This window comes from Salvelinus sp. IW2-2015, linkage group LG2, assembly GCF_002910315.2.
Source record: "Salvelinus sp. IW2-2015 linkage group LG2, ASM291031v2, whole genome shotgun sequence".
NCBI classification, from domain to species: Eukaryota; Metazoa; Chordata; class Actinopteri; order Salmoniformes; family Salmonidae; genus Salvelinus; species Salvelinus sp. IW2-2015.
Window position 1 is genome coordinate 9,477,678 of NC_036839.1, and position 17,509 is coordinate 9,495,186.

The 17,509-nt window shown below is 41.9% G+C and overlaps 1 protein-coding gene across 1 annotated transcript in view; it reads left to right on the forward strand.

Moving 5' to 3' along the window:
* Positions 1 to 574: 574 nt before the first annotated feature.
* The window catches only part of wnt6b (wingless-type MMTV integration site family, member 6b), a 28,457-nt gene continuing 11,522 nt past the window's right edge, over positions 575 to 17,509 (forward strand). The window contains exons 1-2 of the mRNA XM_024001623.2: positions 575 to 1,087; positions 8,187 to 8,407. Of these exons, the coding sequence (XP_023857391.1) occupies positions 1,008 to 1,087; positions 8,187 to 8,407 (301 nt within the window). The 5' untranslated portion in view covers positions 575 to 1,007. The remainder of the gene's footprint in view (positions 1,088 to 8,186; positions 8,408 to 17,509) is intronic.

Consider the following 17,509-nt stretch of genomic DNA (forward strand, 5'->3'; position numbering starts at 1 on the left):
ATCTCTCACTCAATAAATATTTTTGATGAATAAGTTATTGCCTTTCCACAACTGTTAGAGTTGTAATGAAAGTTGGCTTTACTGGTCTATTGGTCTACTTTATTTCGGAAAAACAACTTTGGGTCTACATCGTTTCCCCAGAAGTATGCATGTTCACATTATCAACAGATAATGCAAATATGACAAAGGTATGCAACACCTGAAAGCTCTTATTTCTTCACTATAAACACGCAGGGGAAAATGTTTCCCCTTTTCTGCCATTCTGATGTAAAATATATTTTTGCAGGTTCTTCCAACAAATTATCCCGTTTTTCTGAGTGACAAAATAGGTTTTCACTTGGCCCGAAGCGACATCATACCAGGTGGGAGATGAGCGCATATTTTATGCAAAYGAAGTACATTCCCACTTGAAAAGTGCATTAGAGCGCAGACACCCGGATAAATGTGTGGGCTTTGCGCCTACCTGTGAATCGAAAAGTACCGACACTTCGATGCCGAGTAAAATTTTACGGTTGTTACCAAGGCCAATAGATTGTATTACTTTGGCACTAAAACGTTAGCATTGATTGTCCTCACGGAATCTGCTGGTCCTTGGGTTTACTTTTCTGCCCAAGGTCTGGCTACATTCCATCACCCCCGGGCTGTAGTACCTTGCTGCCAGATTAAAATCGCTGTGCTATTGGAATTTGGGTGTTTTAGTTAGGACGTGCTTGTCACCTCTGCCTCTGGTATTTCAGTCTTGAATCTGTCTGCCAGAGAGACGACTATGAAGAGGTTAACAAATTTCATCACGATGTCTCTTCCCTCCTGACCGTGTAATCGAACTTTAGTGGTGCATCCAAAGAGGGTTTCAAAGGACTTCTTGAGCATTTAGTGGGTGTGCTGAATCCTGCAGATTACGAACTCTGCAGGACATCCAATGAAAACAACAACACCTTAATTGAATTGGGGATTGGCGGCTCTCACTTTTTAATTTAACGTTTTTTTTTTTGAAGGACACTCTCATCATGACGATTCCATTATCTCGGACTCAACTAGCCCTGTTTTTCATCCTCTTGTGTCCGGTCAATATCATTGGGTTATGGTGGTAAGTCATGCAACAAACAATTKAAAAGTGCGTCAAGTTTAGTTGCTAATGTAAATAAAGTTTCTTAGAATACGGTMGTTTTTGTCATCTGATGTTATGTAGGTTAAACCTTGCACGCATCCATGTTGATATCTGGCTAAAGATTGGCATGATGTCAGGATGTACTAACATATATGCAATTCTGCATTTGACTCTATTGATATAACCACTATTCAAAGAGCCTCGTATTGACAAGTGTAATAACATGGTAACACTTTTGATGACCTTGACCGCATTGTGAAGCATTTGGTAATACTTAGACTATAATTACATACTAATTAAACGTGTTGGTGTTCTTTATCTATCACCACCTTCCTACTGCAAACTCACTCAAAACAATTGMAATGACCGATCAAACTATCTCTAAAAATGTCTTAACGAACCACAACATTTATTTTCAATACAGCTTTTGTATTGTTGGTCACAAACTCATATCTAAAATGTGGTTAAGTAACTCAATGAAATCAACAATAAAAAACTAAAGTCCCGAATGTTATGACTCAGCTAGCCAAAAAAGATTCAGCCTCAGTTTGTGGAGGTCTGCAATTGCCTGTTGTAAAAACAGAGATATTAGGGAGGTCAGAGTTGGAATTTTTTCCTGTGGACCTTGAGGCAGTGGATATGTCATCATAAAACAATTATTTGTTCAGTACTCTGAGATGTATGAGACTTAAAAAGACACAGACAGATTTTTTTTTCCTGAAGTAATTTCCACAATTAATTTGAGACACGTACATTTGAAGAGGGATGTTTAACTAAATCAAACCTTTTCAAGTTTGAAGGCCAGCTATTAGTACTGCTAAACTGTGAACCTCTCTCCCCAAAMACTAAATTGGGGTACTCAGGTGAGCACACCTGGAGGTCCTGCAGTTTGACAGGACAAAGATGCTTTCTGTTGAGAGCTGTGCATGCCATCTCACTCCTGTCTCTCTGCCCCTTGTCTTTTAAAGCAAATGGTTGTCAGCCTGACCAGACAGACAGGATGCCATTTGTGGGGGTAGATGAAACGTCCCTGAGATAAACCTCTTCTTTCAGAGCTTCTTTGATTAGGCTCTAATCATTTTGGCAGAGAGCAGTGAGACCAGAGAATTTGGAATGCCTTTGCAAGTTTCAGGACAAGTAAACTCCCGGTCCTCCTGGCTGTGTGTGGGTCATAGTCTGGCAGGCAGCCAGGAGTGTGGCCCACAGGTGTGCATATAGCGTGTGCCATTTCCACTCATCTGCTCCTGGAATGGGTCCTGGGCCAAGCTTCAGCTCTGCATCATCTGTAGAGAAGCACTTCATTATACCAGATCTTTATCGTTATCAAATCAAACATCACATTTTATTTGTCACAATGCCCCGAATACAACAGGTATTTACAGTGAAATGCTTACTTACAAGCCCTTAACCAACWATGCAGTTTTAAGAAAATACCCCCCAAAAAGTAAGAGKTAAGAATAACAAATGATTAAAGATCAGCAGTAAATAACAATAGCGGGGCTATATACAGGGGGTACCGGTACAGAGTCAATGTGCYGGGGCACCGGTGTCGAGGTAATTGAGGTAATATGTACATGTAGGTAGAGTTATTAAAGTGACTATGCATAGATAATAACAGAGAGTAGCAGCAGCGTAGAAGGGGGGAGAAGAGGAAAAAAACAAATAGTCTGGGTAGCCATTTGATTAGCTGTTCAGGAGCTTTATGGCTTGGGGGTAGATGCTGTTTAGATGCCTCTTGGACCTAGACTTGGCGCTCCGGTACCGCTTGCCGTGCAGTAGCAGAGAGAACAGTCAATGACTAGGGTGGCTGGTGTCTTTGACAATTTTTAGGGCCTTCCTCTGATACCGCCTGGTATAGAGGTCCTGGATGGCAGGAAGCTTGGCCCCAGTGATGTACTGGGCCGTACGCACTACCCTCTGTAGTGCCTTGCGGTCGGAGGCCGAGCAGTTGCCATACCAGGCAGTGATGCAACCAGTCGGAATGCTCTCAATGGTGCAGCTGTAAAACCTTTTGAGGATCTGAGGACCCATGKCAAATCTTTTCAGTCTCCTGAGCATGAATAGGTTTTGTCATACCCTCTTCATGACTGTCTTGGTGTGCTTGGACCATGTTAGTTTGTTGGTGATGTGGACCCAAGGTACTCGAAGCTCTCAAGCTGCTCCACTACAGCCCCGTCGATGTGAATGGGGGTGTGCTCGGTCCTCCTTTTCCTGTAGTCCACAATCATCTCCTTTGTCTTGATCACGGTGAGGGAGAGGTTGTTGTCCTTGAACCACACGGTCAGGTCTCTGACCTCCTCCCTATAGGCTGTTTCATCGTTGTCGGTGATCAYGCCTACCACTGTTGAGTCATCAGCAAACTTAATGATGGTGTTGGAGTCGTGCCTGGCCGTGCAGTCATGAGTGAACAGGGAGTACAGAAGGGGACTGAGCACGCACCCCTGAGGGGCCCCTGTGTTGAGGATCAGTGTGGCGGATGTGTTGTTATCTACCCTTCCRACCWAGGGGCGGCCGTCATAAAGTCCAGGATCCAGTTGCAGAAGGAGGTGTTTAGTCCCAGGGTCCTTAGCTTAGTGATGACCTTTGAGGGCACTATGGTGTTGAACGCTGAGCTGTAGTCAATGAATAGCATTCTCACATAGGTGTTCCTTTTGTCCAGGTGTGAAAGGGCAGTGTGGAGTGCAATAGAGATTGCATCATCTGTGGATCTGTTGGTGCGGTATGCAAATTAAAGTGGATCTAGAGTTTCTGGGATAATGGTGTTGATGTGAGCCATGACCAGCCTTTTTAAGCATTRCATGGCTACAGACATGAGTGCTACGGGTTGGTATTCATTTAGGCAGGTTGCCTTAGTGTTCTTTCTTGGGCACAGGAACTATGGTGGTCTGCTTGCAACATGTTGGTATTACAGACTCAGACAGGGAGAGGTTGAAAATGTCAGTGAAGACACTTGCCAGTTGGTCAGCGCATGCTTGGAGTACACGTCCTGGTAATCCGTCTGGGCCTGTGGCCTTGTGAATGTTGACCTGTTTAAAGGTCTTACTCACATCGGCTGCGGAGAGGGTGATCGTACAGTCATCCGGAACAGCTGATCTTCTCATGCATGTTTGTGTTGCTTGCCTCAAAGCGAGCATAGAGCTTAGTTCGTCTGGTAGGCTCGTGTCACTGGGAAGCTCTCGGCTGTGCTTCCCTTTGTAGTCTGTAATAGTTTGCAGGCCCTGCCACATCCGACGAGCATCAGAGCCGGTGTAGTACGATTCGATCTTAGTCCTGAATTGATGCTTTGCCTGTTTGATGGTTCGTCGGAGGGAATAGCGGGATTTTTTATAAGCTTCTAGGTTAGAGTCCCGCTCCTTGAAAGCGGCAGCTCTAGCCTTTAGCTCAGTGCGGATGTTGCCTGTAGTCCATGGCTTCTGGWTGGGGTATGTARMTACGGRCACTGTGGGGACGACGTCCTCGATGCACTTATTGATAAAGCCAGTGACTGATGTGGTGTACTCCTCAATGCCATCGAAAGAATCCCAGAACATATTCCAGTCTGTGCTAGCAAAACAGTCCTGTAGCTTAGCATCAGTTTCATCTGACCACTTTTTTATASACCGAGTCACTGGTGCTTCCTGCTGGAATTTTTGCTTGTAAGCAGGAATCAGAAGGATGGAATTATGGTCAGAATTGCCAAATGGAGGGCGAAGGAGAGCTTTGTACGCATCTCTGTATTTGAAGTAAAGGTGGTCTAGTGGTCTGGTTACACATTTAACATGCTGATAGAAATTAGGTAAAACTGATTTAAGTTTCCCTGCATTAAAGTCCAGGAGCGCAGCCTCTGGATGAGCGTTTTCCTGTTTGCTTATGGCGTTATACAGCTCGTTGAGTGCGGTTTTAGTGCCAGCATTGGTCTGTGGTGGTATGTAGACAGCTATAAAAAAAAATACAGATGAAAACTCTCTTGGTAGATACATGTGGTCTACAGCTTATCATGATATACTCTACCTCAGGCGAGCAAAACCTCAAGACTTCCTTAGATATTGTGCACCAGCTGTTGCTTACATGAATGCATAGGCCCCCGCCCCGTGTCTTGKCAGAGGCTGCTGTTCTGTCCTGCCGATAGAGTGTATAACCCACCATCTTTATGTTCTTAATGTCGTCYTTCAGCCATGACTCAGTGAAACGTAAGATATTACAGTTTTTAATATCCCGTTGGTATGATAAACGTGCTTTCAGTTCGTCCCATTTATTTTTCCAGCGATTGAACGTTAGCTAGCAGGACGGAAGGCATGGGCAGATTAGCCACTCGTCGCCTGATCCTCACAAGGCACCCTGATCTCTTTCCGCGAAATCTCAGTTTCCTTCTCCATCGAATAACGGGGATCTGGGCCTGGTCGGGTGTCTGTATTATATTCCTCCCGTCCGACTCATTGAGATGAACTCTTCGTCCAGTTTGAGTTGAGCAATCCCAGTGCTGATGTCCAGAAGCTCTTTTCAGTCATAATAGACTATATCAGCAACATTATGTACAAAACAAACAAAATAGCATGGTTGGTTAAGATCCGATAAGACGGCAGCCTTCCCCTCTGGCGCCATCGGGGCATTAAATCAAATCGTGCACAACACTGATGCACCGCTGCTGTCTGTCACATGTTTGTGACATTTCTCACTCCCATTTCAAAGCCATGCATATTTCTGGAAATTCGCATGATTTCCATTCAAGGCCAGAAGGATCAGATAAAGATCCAATGACAGGGCATGGCCGGGGCTACTATGTACACTGTTTCACCACAGAGCATGTGGCCTCCACCAATTTCCAGACATTGAGATTTTTCAGTGCGCGCGTAGACCTCATGTTGTCCTCACTTATTGCAAGACAAACATGTGACAGACAGCTCTCTGGTCCTGGCGACACGYACCAGAGAGCTGAACACAAGCCACTCTCTAGCTAGCGTTCCAGCCRTGTCATGACTGACTTCATATCCACCATAGCCGGCATAGAGAATCAGGAGGATGAAATGCATTGTTTGCAAAGTGACAAAAAAGCCCATATATCTATGGCCATGCACTTCATAATGTCACTTGAGGTCCACACAAAGCTAGAAGAACAGCTTATCTCCAAAAGATCACGATGGCCTACATGGAGACTGACTATTTGGATACATGTCCTTTATCAGTGTTTCCCTTTCTATTTTGGTCTCTGGTTATCTCTGTGATGTTTCATGCGAGGCACTGTTCGGAGGGCTCTTGATTGCGTAGATGGTAGTGCATCCTCCTTTCTCTTATGATTAGACTCTGTTRCACCATTATCGTGTCCAGGAGCATTACTGTGACTGATAAAGGAGAGGAATAATGACACATTGCATGGACGTGGAAGATTGATTGCTTATCTGATTTTGTAGTTCCTATATAAGTGTGCTTTTACAGAGATTCCTATCCTTTATATTCAACACTGATAACACTGTGTTCCTCATAGTGAGTGTRTTGTTCAGGTCAGTCCTGGTTTGTATTGACACTGGAACACAGCATGGTGTTCAAGACAGAGAAATGTCTTCATCTACATATTGCCGGAGCCGTATTCAGACCACACGATTCGTCCTGGCCAGTGTTCGAGCTGCTTCGGCRGCTCGTGTGATATAAAAGCCTGGCTTTTGAATTGGGCGAGGAGGGTTTGCCTTTCACTTTGACAACGACACAGGACTTGGAGAAGAAACTCTGAAACATGGTCTGCTTCTTCTTTCTTTTTTTTACGAGTCTACACCTCCTGCTGTAAAACCTGGTCCCTTTTTTTTGTGAGCAGCGCGCTGAGCCAATTTCAAAGCTATGATCCTGGCTCACAGATTCCCCCAGGTTTGAAGGCCATGACARATCAGACAATCAGGGGTTGTAAAGACTTGGTGTGTCTGCTAAGTTCTGTATCTGCCCATGTTACTTACACAGGGGTGTGGAATCATTGGAGTCAGATCTGTGTGGGTATACTATAGCGCGCCGGAGATGTGTTCCCCTGTGATCRGTTTCTATAGAGACGTCGTCAATACATCATCAGTAGCTGGCAGAAGGATGTCAGGATCCCGGAAGTCGGTGACGCCGGACTGTCGGAGTCAAGTTCTCACACTTTAGTGAAGATAGCTCACATTGTGGGCATTAAGCTACTGTTCACTCCCCGCTTTTAGGACAGTGTGAATTATTAGGCTTTCAATCATTTTTCAATACTTAATCTGTGCAGCCATTATGCTATTTTGTGTACAGTATGTTGGCAGTTCAGTTTTAGTTTTCCATGACGCTATGGCTAAATAAAAAGGTGCATCTAACTGTACAAATAATTGGTATTTTGATTGAATCACAGATATACAGTGACATTTCGGACATTGGTATATAAATGGTTTCGACTTAATAATGTAATTGACTTACTGGAGATGGGATGCATTCCATTTTAAGAGCAACGGTCCTGTGTCTCATGCTTCTTATCAGACCGCAAATGCTAGGGATTGGCAAGAGTGCTTGTTGGACTTGTTAAAACAAACTCACAAGGCAGATGAACGTTATTAGTCAGGAAGATTAGCTGTGACAAGGGTGAGTGAAAAGCAAGGAGGTATTCTCACACACTCCTACTCCCACATAATGATAAAAACTGACTCGAGCTTTACGGATCACACCAGCTCAACTGGAGTCAGATGCAGGGTTATTGAATAGAGGGAACAGGGGGATAGGGCTGTTCTCACATTATGTCATAGCAACTGTCACGAGAAGTACTGGCAAGAGTTCACAGTGTTYAACCTGAGGCCCGTACTCCCATTAGGAATTGAAATAAACAATTTTCCTAAGGGTAAACATACATRTGTCAACGCTAGGTAAGAAACCCGGGAATTAAGATGCAGCTCTCTAGCTCCTTTTCATGRTTCCGCATCACTGCAGCTTTACTATTTCTCTCCACACCCGATGTCAAGTAATCAAACTGCCTAATGGAAGAACACATACATTTAGCTTCAGTGATACTTATATGTAGTAAGAGTAAGACACGAACACATCATCATGTTATGCCACTGTAGTGTGATTTGTAGTCACAGTCTATCTGTTGTATGCTTCCCTGTAGGGCAGTGGGGAGCCCTCTGGTCATGGACCCCAATAGTATCTGTCGGAAGACCAAGCGACTAGCGGGCAAGCAGGCTGAGCTGTGCCAGAACCAGCCAGAGATCGTCCACGAGGTCGCCAAGGGTGCCAAGCTGGGTGTGCGGGAGTGCCAGTACCAGTTTCGTTTTCGCCGCTGGAACTGCACCAGTCAGAACAAGTACTTTGGCAAAATACTCCAACAAGGTGAGTGAGYACTTGTCATTATGGAAAATAGGACCCTATGATAATTTCCCCCTAATTTTCCCAATAACTCTACATACACACTGCCTGCCTGACATAGAAAATAATAATCTAAGTGCCTTTCAAATGGTTTAACAGTGTCTCACTTAAGACGTGACCCCTTGACCTTTGAGTGCACAGCCAATGGCCTCACTTCAACTTTACTCTGATCCAAAGTGCAGTGGAGAACAAGGCCAGCTGTTGTATGTTAACAAGACAGATTTACACTCGACTGCTCCTCTTTTGCATCAAATTGCAAACTCAAAATGATCTCCTAAATTGCTTCTCATATAACCATTGATCTCCAACATGGCCGGGGCTCTGAACTGAGTAATAAAACGAATGTAGGCCCTGCTACTATGCAATTATTGTCTTGCTTTTTGTACGTTGTCTCCTCCCGTGGCACTTTTCTATGCTTGGTTAATAGAGACCGTTCWGTGTGTACCAACAAGGAAGTGTTTTGTCAACAAACCACCGTTTAGCTCCAATATAGTGTATCCATTATTGGTTTTTATCTTCTACTATCTAGCTAATGCGTGCCCTCAGTTGTTTGAAGAACCTTTTGAGCAGGTCTTTCATATTCAAAYCAATTAGAGTACCGTTACAAGCATCCTGCTGGCGTTGACAGAATTCCTGTCCTTTACCGTCATTAATCTGACACGAGAAGTGTCCATTKTAACTTTCCCTGAAAGATTTTGTCTCGAAGAACCTGAGTAGAAACTATCTCTCGCCATAGCCATTTAATAAGTCATTACAGATGAAYCCTTTAATCTCTTGAGGCAAAGCTAAGTATTCTGCAGGCGCTTTAAAGTTATTTTGTTCGCTCGGGTGAGGAATATGTGGGTATTAAGACGATACCTTCTATAGTGCTAGATTATATACATCCTCTTCCTTTAAACTGTGGTTTGCAACGTTCCTGTTTTGTTGCTGAGAGTCAGCAGAGGGCAGAGTGCCTGTGGTGCGGTTGGTCTCCTCTGGTCAGATGTGAATCCAACCGTCAGATGAACAGCTAGAACATTGATTTGACCTGGTTTTATGTGACCGCTCTTATTGGACTGGGCCCGGTTTCCCGATAGCGATGGAAATGATGCTTACAAAAGTGTTTTAACYATGCATCTTTCCTACAACGGCCGAAGATGTAACATGACTTTCCCAAAACACCAGGCAGAAAGAACGTTCGCGAGGTGCATCGTTGGACCATTTGTTGACACTGGGAGGAAGGAAAGAACGGCAGCGCAGCTCTCTGATCAGCTTTCTCCATTCAAATCTTACCTTAACATTCTAATTATTCCACAATACTGACAACAGATCAGCTCCTAGAGAGATATCACCATATGGCTGCAAATATTGAGGTGGCTTATTCTAATGCTTACCCTATAATAATGCACTAAATCACAGATTACTTTGGCACTTCATTGCACATGTTGTTACACATCATGAAATATACTGAGGTGTTACAGACTGTGTAGCCTACAAATAGAACTCAATTGACTGAACAATAAATATATATGTATATATATATATAGGCCTATGTTGCCTATAGCCCTGCTGTATTTGTTTTTTATGCAGTCATCTCATTTTCATTTGAATCATCTTTTTATTCTTCGCTTGTTAAATTGCGAAGACAAATGTGTATTGTAAACAGCTTGATTCTATGTTTAGCAGAGATCTTCTGTGTATAAAGTGATGCGGAACGGCAAAAAATTATCTAACAKCTACCTTAGCTGTTCTATGAGTGGTCTGAGACAGTCAGTAAATAACAAGTGTTTTCAAGTGCAACTTTACTTATGATGGTTTTGGGAAACAACTCGGATATTTAACGATGCTCCTACGAAGGTTCTAACGAAAACCAGTTACATGTAACTAAATGTAATCGAAAATGTAATTTACGTAATCTCCAAAAGTAATTATTTATCACGAGAGAGCCATAAACAATAACTAGTAATGCTGCATACTCCCCAAAAAAATGTAATATCTCACCTTTCTGGTAAAAATAGTTATAAATTGCTGAGGTGTAGCCAATTTTGAGGACACAAGCTCAAGCACAGTACAAATACGATAAAAATATGTATCTATTTTGTATTCAACAAAACTGTATGAATAAGGCTCAAAATGACTTAAATGCRTTCTAAATATAGTATAATGAAATTATAAAATGACTAACTATAAGATTTCACCCTTCTAATAACTGTAAAATACATATTTGTGTGTTTAGTGTTAGAGATCAAAACATCTGCCTCCCCGGCTGTGAACGTCTCACCGAGCTCTAGCTTGGCTTCCTGGACTCCTTAGGAGTTCATCTCATCTAAGAAAACAGAACGTGTTTTTTGTTTAAAATCTATGAATTATTTTTTGATTAATGGCTATTTTGATCTCTGAATGTGCTGTTGTGACGAAATCTCTCCTGCTGCACTACGATGTAAGGATTGCAGTCATGTGCTTTGTCAGTGGCTGCGACGTAGGGTTCAGCCAGGAGTTGATGGACAGTCGGAAGAGCGAATGAAATGGTAGGAGGGACATCCCAGCTTCAAGTGGTTTCATATTTCACATCCTACGTCACACAGGCAGACAAAATATACTACTGTGTCTGTAGGAACCAGGGCTATCGCTCAATGCAAGCCATGTTGATCGACAGTGTCCACAGATCAATTCGTAAGCCAAAAATTTGATTGGAAGCGGTAGCGGAACAACGCAGACCCCTAAACAGGGAACTTTACATCTAAGAGGTTTTAAGATGCTTTTGGGAACCCAGGCTCTGATTTGTTCCCAGACAGACGGATCTAAGTAGCATCTTCGTAGCTTTAGTTGAGTGTAAATTTAGTGAAGAGTTTTTGCTGTCAGTATAAGGATTACAACGTTAGCTACTCCTTTCACCGGAGAACTGGAGAACTCAGTGAAACTCCTTGCCAAAATGGCAATTAATCATAAATTCCTCCATGTCTATAGGTATGGCTTAAGTGCTCCTATGTTTTGAAGCATTCCGAACAATTACCAAGATGTAGCTCTAATGACCATTTGTCAGTGCAGGAAGATCTGCAAGGACAGGTTCACTTCCTCACATGCACGCGGCGGGCTGGGGGTGCTGCTCAAAGTAGCTTAAATCTTTCTCCCTTTGCAAAAATAACTGGAGGCTTTTTTCTTCCTATATTCAAACATAAACCAGAGCTGTTGTTGTGTTGACTTATCAATGCCAGGGGTTGCCAGGGGTTTGCTGTGCGCTATGCTGGCTGCTTCGACATGTTGTCTCATGGTTGTAATGAAGTAATTAGACGTGCTCGGAGACAGTATGCAGTTGTGACAAGATAGAATAATCATAATTCTTCTGCCACCTCAGGAATGCAGCTTGTTATTAGCTCTGTTAAAATGCTRCTGCTTCTGTCTGCTTCTCTGTCAATCATCATTTGGGAGCTCTGCATCGTCTGGCCGGAGGGGGGCGGAGAGGTTTTCTCCAGACTCCTGGAGAGAAAACAAACACCACACATTTTAGGTCTTTCAGTATCTGTCCTTTRTTATGAATGTGACACACTTAGTCTATGTCCCAAATAGCACCCTATTCCCTATATGGTGTAACACATTTGATCAGGACCCATAGGACTCTGGCCAAACTCTCTGGATGAGGTGAGACACTGCGYCATAATGTCATGATGTCAATGAAATGATCCCAGTTAGACATGGGATAAATTGCACTGTAAAAAATWAATTGTTGTTTCAATTAAATATGATTAAGTAACTTGTTCCGCTGTCTTTTTTTTTTGTTTACTCAACTTCTTGGTCAAAGTGTTACCTGAACTTAACAAATTTGGCTCCAGCATGAGAAAACATAGGCAAGAATTCAGTCAACTTAAAGTGATGTGTTTGCTCAAATTGTCTCATATGTTCATTCAACTAGGGTAGCTGGAGTCTTTGACAATTTTTCAGAGGAAGGTCCTAAAAATTGTCAAAGACTCCAGCCACCCMAGACTGTTCTCTCTGCTACCGCACGGCAAGCGGTACCGGAGTGCCAAGTCTAGGTCCAAAATAATTTTTAACAGCTTCTACCCCCAAGCCATAAGACTCCTGAACATCTCATCAAATGGCTACCCAGACTATTTGCATTGCCCCCCTCTTTTACGCTGCTGCTACTCTCTGTTTATTATCTATGCATAGTCACTTTAACTCTACCTACATGTACATATTACCTCGACTAACCGGTGCCCCCACCCATTGACTCTGTACCGGTACCCTCTGTATATAGCCTCACTATTGCTATTTTACTGCTGCTCTTTAATTATTTGTTACTTTTATTTCTTCTTTTTTGGGGGGGGGGGGGGTATTTTTCTTAAAACTGGTTAAGGGCTTGTAAGGGCTTGTAAGTAAGCATTTCACTGAAAGGTCTACCACCGTTATATTCGGCACGTTCGGTGACAAATTCGGTGACAAATAACATTTGATTTGAACTAGAAACTATTATTTGGACATCTTACCTTAAAAAAGGCTGTGGAACTAGTTACACACAGTGCTTTTAACATACAATGTTTTCAACGTACAGATTTGACACACATTGCCGTACTTGATTACATTGTGCACGTATACAGTAATTAGTATTCAACATGTCCTCAACCTGGTATTTGAACTCAGAACCTCTTGGTTCACAGCATTACAATCTTCCTGCTACACCATCATGTCTGTGTCAACGACTGATTTCACCTGTACTGCTACACTTTGCACTTCAGAGTAAATCTCAGCTCTGTTAAAAGTACACTCAAGAAAAACTATTACATTTATCATAGTGATTAAGGAGTAACATTAAAACAGAGTAATATGCTCCGCCAACGTCAGACAACAATACCGAAAAAAAGAAAAATCACTTAAATAAGTCAATCYAAWCAACGATGAGAGAATAGTCAGATTAAGTGATAATTCACAAAGACATGGTGGTGTAGCAGGAGGATCGGAATGCCATCAACCAAGAGGCTGTGAGTTCAAATCGTAATTAGTGTATGAATGAACATGCGAAATGTATGTCAACGTGTGTCAAATATGTACATTGAAAACATTGTATGTTAAAAGCACTGTGTGTAACCAGTTGCACACCCTTTTTTAGTTAAGCTGCCCCCCAAAAACAAGTTTAACAAACACCATTTTTGCCAGAGTTTTCTCAAGTTGGAGCTAAATTTGGGCCAACTAAATGTTTTAGTTCAGGTAAGACTTGGACCGAAAAGTTCAGTAAATTAAAAAAGGCTGTGGAACCAGTTACTTAATAATAATTAGTTAAAACACCTAGATAAAAAAAAATTACAATGTGGACAAATATGAATATAACAAAACGTTACATACCACTGCGAACATTAAAGTCATGTACTATCCYCTTATTTTTAGGCAATTACTTTTCTTGGTAATGATCTAACACCMTAATTGCCTTAATCTCTGTTATGTTAGAACCAATTAGCCCTGAAGTGTTAATTACACAGGGCTGATCCTGATCCTGTGTCAGGCCCTGACACTGATACCATCAAAGTGGAGATGTTGCTTCTTCCCTCTGTTCTAAACTCAGATAAAGAGGGTGTAATGGCTTTGTTGTATCAGGTAACACCGTCAATCTTTAGATTACACTCTCACGAGTCCACTGGGGCAGACAGTTGCTCCACGAGTTAAGCTACTGTAGCTAATCGTCTCTCTTGTTTCCTCAATGTCATCTTTTTATTCACACCTGCATTAAGGCACAGTAGTGTGCGTCCGTTGAACACCAATGTTCAGCTACAATCTATGCACCCTTAAACATTCCTCTGGTTGTAAGTTGAGGGCTTGAGTGGGTCATATGGCCTTGYACTCTGCATGATGAAAGAAATACTGTATGTGTTGATTCAGAGATCAACAGAGCAGCTGCATTTCGTCAATTATCGGATTATAGTCAAATCTGTGCGATATAAGGCTACGCATCATTTTTAAGGTGGAATGTGTGTCGTTTTGAGTAAGTGTGTTTGTCTGTTTGATGCATGTTTAGGGATTACCTGGTGTACTCGCTGTTCTGTACGTCTCAAGGTAATAGAATGGACATGTGCTGTACAAGACTTGAACTTCTCCTGGACTGTGGCACAGGGCAGCAAAATCAATCAACCAAAATGATTCACACTCATCAGGCTGTGTCACATGTACTGCTACATAGAGGGGCCCTGGGTTTCCTCGATTCTTTTTAACCTGAATGCATGCATCATTGACTCAAAGATTGAGTATTAAAAAAAGATGGTCTAATTCCTTGCGAAGCCCCTTCTGGCACCAAGTTATCTCCCAGGCAGGCCCAGGCGTAGGCTGCTGGAGAATTCTGGGGAATTTGTGTCTCTGAGGAAAATAGAAAATGGTGTTCATTCAAAACAAGATATTTTTTWAAATATTTTTACATAACCTCTTCTCTCTTAGTCATGTAAGCGTGTTTTTATTATCTTAGTCAAGGGGATGGGTCACATTATACAACTGAACAGAAATACRTTTTGATTGTGTTATAATTTTTCACTTCACCTCTATGAATTGAATGTCTTCTGTCCAATATAGACACGATGATTGCATTGCTCATGATAAAGACGAGCGAGCCCGAGGGACATTACTGAAACACCTATTACTGTAGCTCGTCTAGACATCGACCTCCTCTGAGATTCTGTGGAGGCTGATTAGTTGTCTACGGTTCTTTTCTCTTTGCATCGTTCTAATCTCCGCCTCTCCAACTGAAACAGTAAACAGGCATGACTGTTAGACATTACCCATAATCCCTCCATTTGCYTCGCAAATGGCATCCTATCCCATAAATGGGTGATTCTACAGGAGAGGGGTACATTGCTGTCCCACCCCAAAAACAACTATTTAAAAAGAAAGTTATGCCTTGGAATGCTTTAATTCATTCCAAGGCAATAACAAACATATTGTTACATTAATATAGTATAAAGTCATTGTGTCTACACCTATMTCTATTGAGAGGTGGCTGTCCCACACCCTGACTCCTAAACMTCATGTTTGAAAATAAAGCAAATCATGATTTATGATTTTTTTTTACCAGCTATTATTTCAAAAGAACATGTTGAGTAGTTCTATAATTACATTGAAAGATGCTGATCTAATCAGTAGTTTTGTTTGTTTTTTAAAGATCTTTCCCCCCAAAAAATGCCGTCCCACCTTTTGATGACACTACCGAAACATACACATTAAAAGACTGCAGAATMAATTAAGTGATAATGCCCGAGAAGCCGGTGTTTGGAGGATATTGGCATGGGTGTTGTTAGGCCCGAGACGAAGTGCCAATATATCCTCCAAACACTGGCTTCAAGGGGCATTATCACTTTTATACAACACATTCAAATAATGATTGACATATTTTCATTAAAAACGTTATTTTGATTCATTTCTTCATYCTATTTCATCCTTCCTCAATATATAGTCCCGACACAAATCTAGGGTTGTTACRCAAGCCGGCTGGTCATTCGTTCTATTGTTTCAGTTGCCAGAGACACGACCCAGTCATTCAGTCTTTTTGTTCTGTATCTATGGACGCGACCCAGTCGTTCATTCTAAATGTTCCATTGCCATACTGGCTGGCAACGTTCTTATCTCTTGCTTGCTAGCTAGCCAACGACGGCTAATTTACAGCCACGTCAAAAAAGTGCAGCCAGAATAACAGGAAATTAGCTGCATTTGCATTTGTTTAAGCTGTTTTCTATTGACATTTAATTGGATACATCCATAACAATGAGCTAATGAGGCARGATTTCACCTGGCATAGAACATTTGCTCTTTAGTCAGGTCACTGTTGTTCAGAGGAGCTAGCCAACAACACAGCTAACACAATCGTCCCAACCACTGACACTTTCATTACTATAGGACAGCTGGAGATCAAATTTGAATATTGAAACAATGTTYCAAATGTRMMWGAGACAGACAGCAAGGTTTATACAAATCTCTGCTGTTGAAAACGAAATGTTAGTCTAAAAGAAATGTGAGATAATGTCGAGATCAAGTTTATAAATTGCTTGGCTGGGCTGATGAGACAGTGAATTGCGCAGTCAGATAGAACAGAGTAAATAGGCATTTTAACYTCATAGATTTAGCTGGTGGTAACTTGTGGAATAGACACCGGCTGGAATGCTGTTTTAACCAATCAGCATTCAGGATTAGACCCACCATTTGTATAATGTGCCTTAAGCCTCACCCCTACAAATATCACCAGGTGATGGGATCGCACCCCTRTCCAGCATGGCCACATGGTGAGTAGTTATGTGCAAACATTTTAGAGAAAATTTGTGAGAAAAATTGGTAAATCTTCATGTATTTTTAAGAAATGTCACTACCGAAACATCTAATATTTCAATAGATATGTAAAGTATGGTTTTGGGTAGGGGTGTGAACGTTTAAATGTTAAAACTTTKAATTKAATTGGGATCCTTAACGTTAAGAAAAATCCCTAATGGAAAAACAATGTTTTTAGTTTTTTTCTTTCACAATATTAAAATCCCTGTGCAGCTGGCTCGCCTGCTCTTTCTCTTCGCTAATGAAGCAAGTGTGTGTTCAGTCTTGGGTCTGTTGCGTGTAGAATATCCGAGCKTAATCATTGATGATAGGCRCTGTTTTTACTGAAGTTSAGAAACATTACAAGCCAAGAAATTGAGAAATACAGTATTCCATTGTGTGATACAGCTTTTGATTGCCGATGGATAGGCCTAGTACACGGTTCTGACTCCGTCTGCCTGGTGGCGACCTGCCTATACTGTGCCGCTCCKCTCTCACTCCGTCCCTCACTAGCTCGCTATGAAAGATGCGTGTGTTCTCGGAAGTACAGCAACTGATCAGTCTCTTAAAAAAATACTGAATCTTAAGAGTTGATTCCTAGCTGAAGATGGGATTTCTTTCTACGAAATGTCTTAGTAAGTCACAGTATTTAACTAACTTTGAAATTCTTTAAAATGGTGGAAGCCCTCAATTGCAATGTCCATACTTAAATGGGTAATATCCATCAAGAGTCCTCTATTTATCTCTATGATTGACACTTGATTGTTAGTCCGTAATGGGTCTGTGGTCAAACGACCACCCKTCATCACTGTCAAA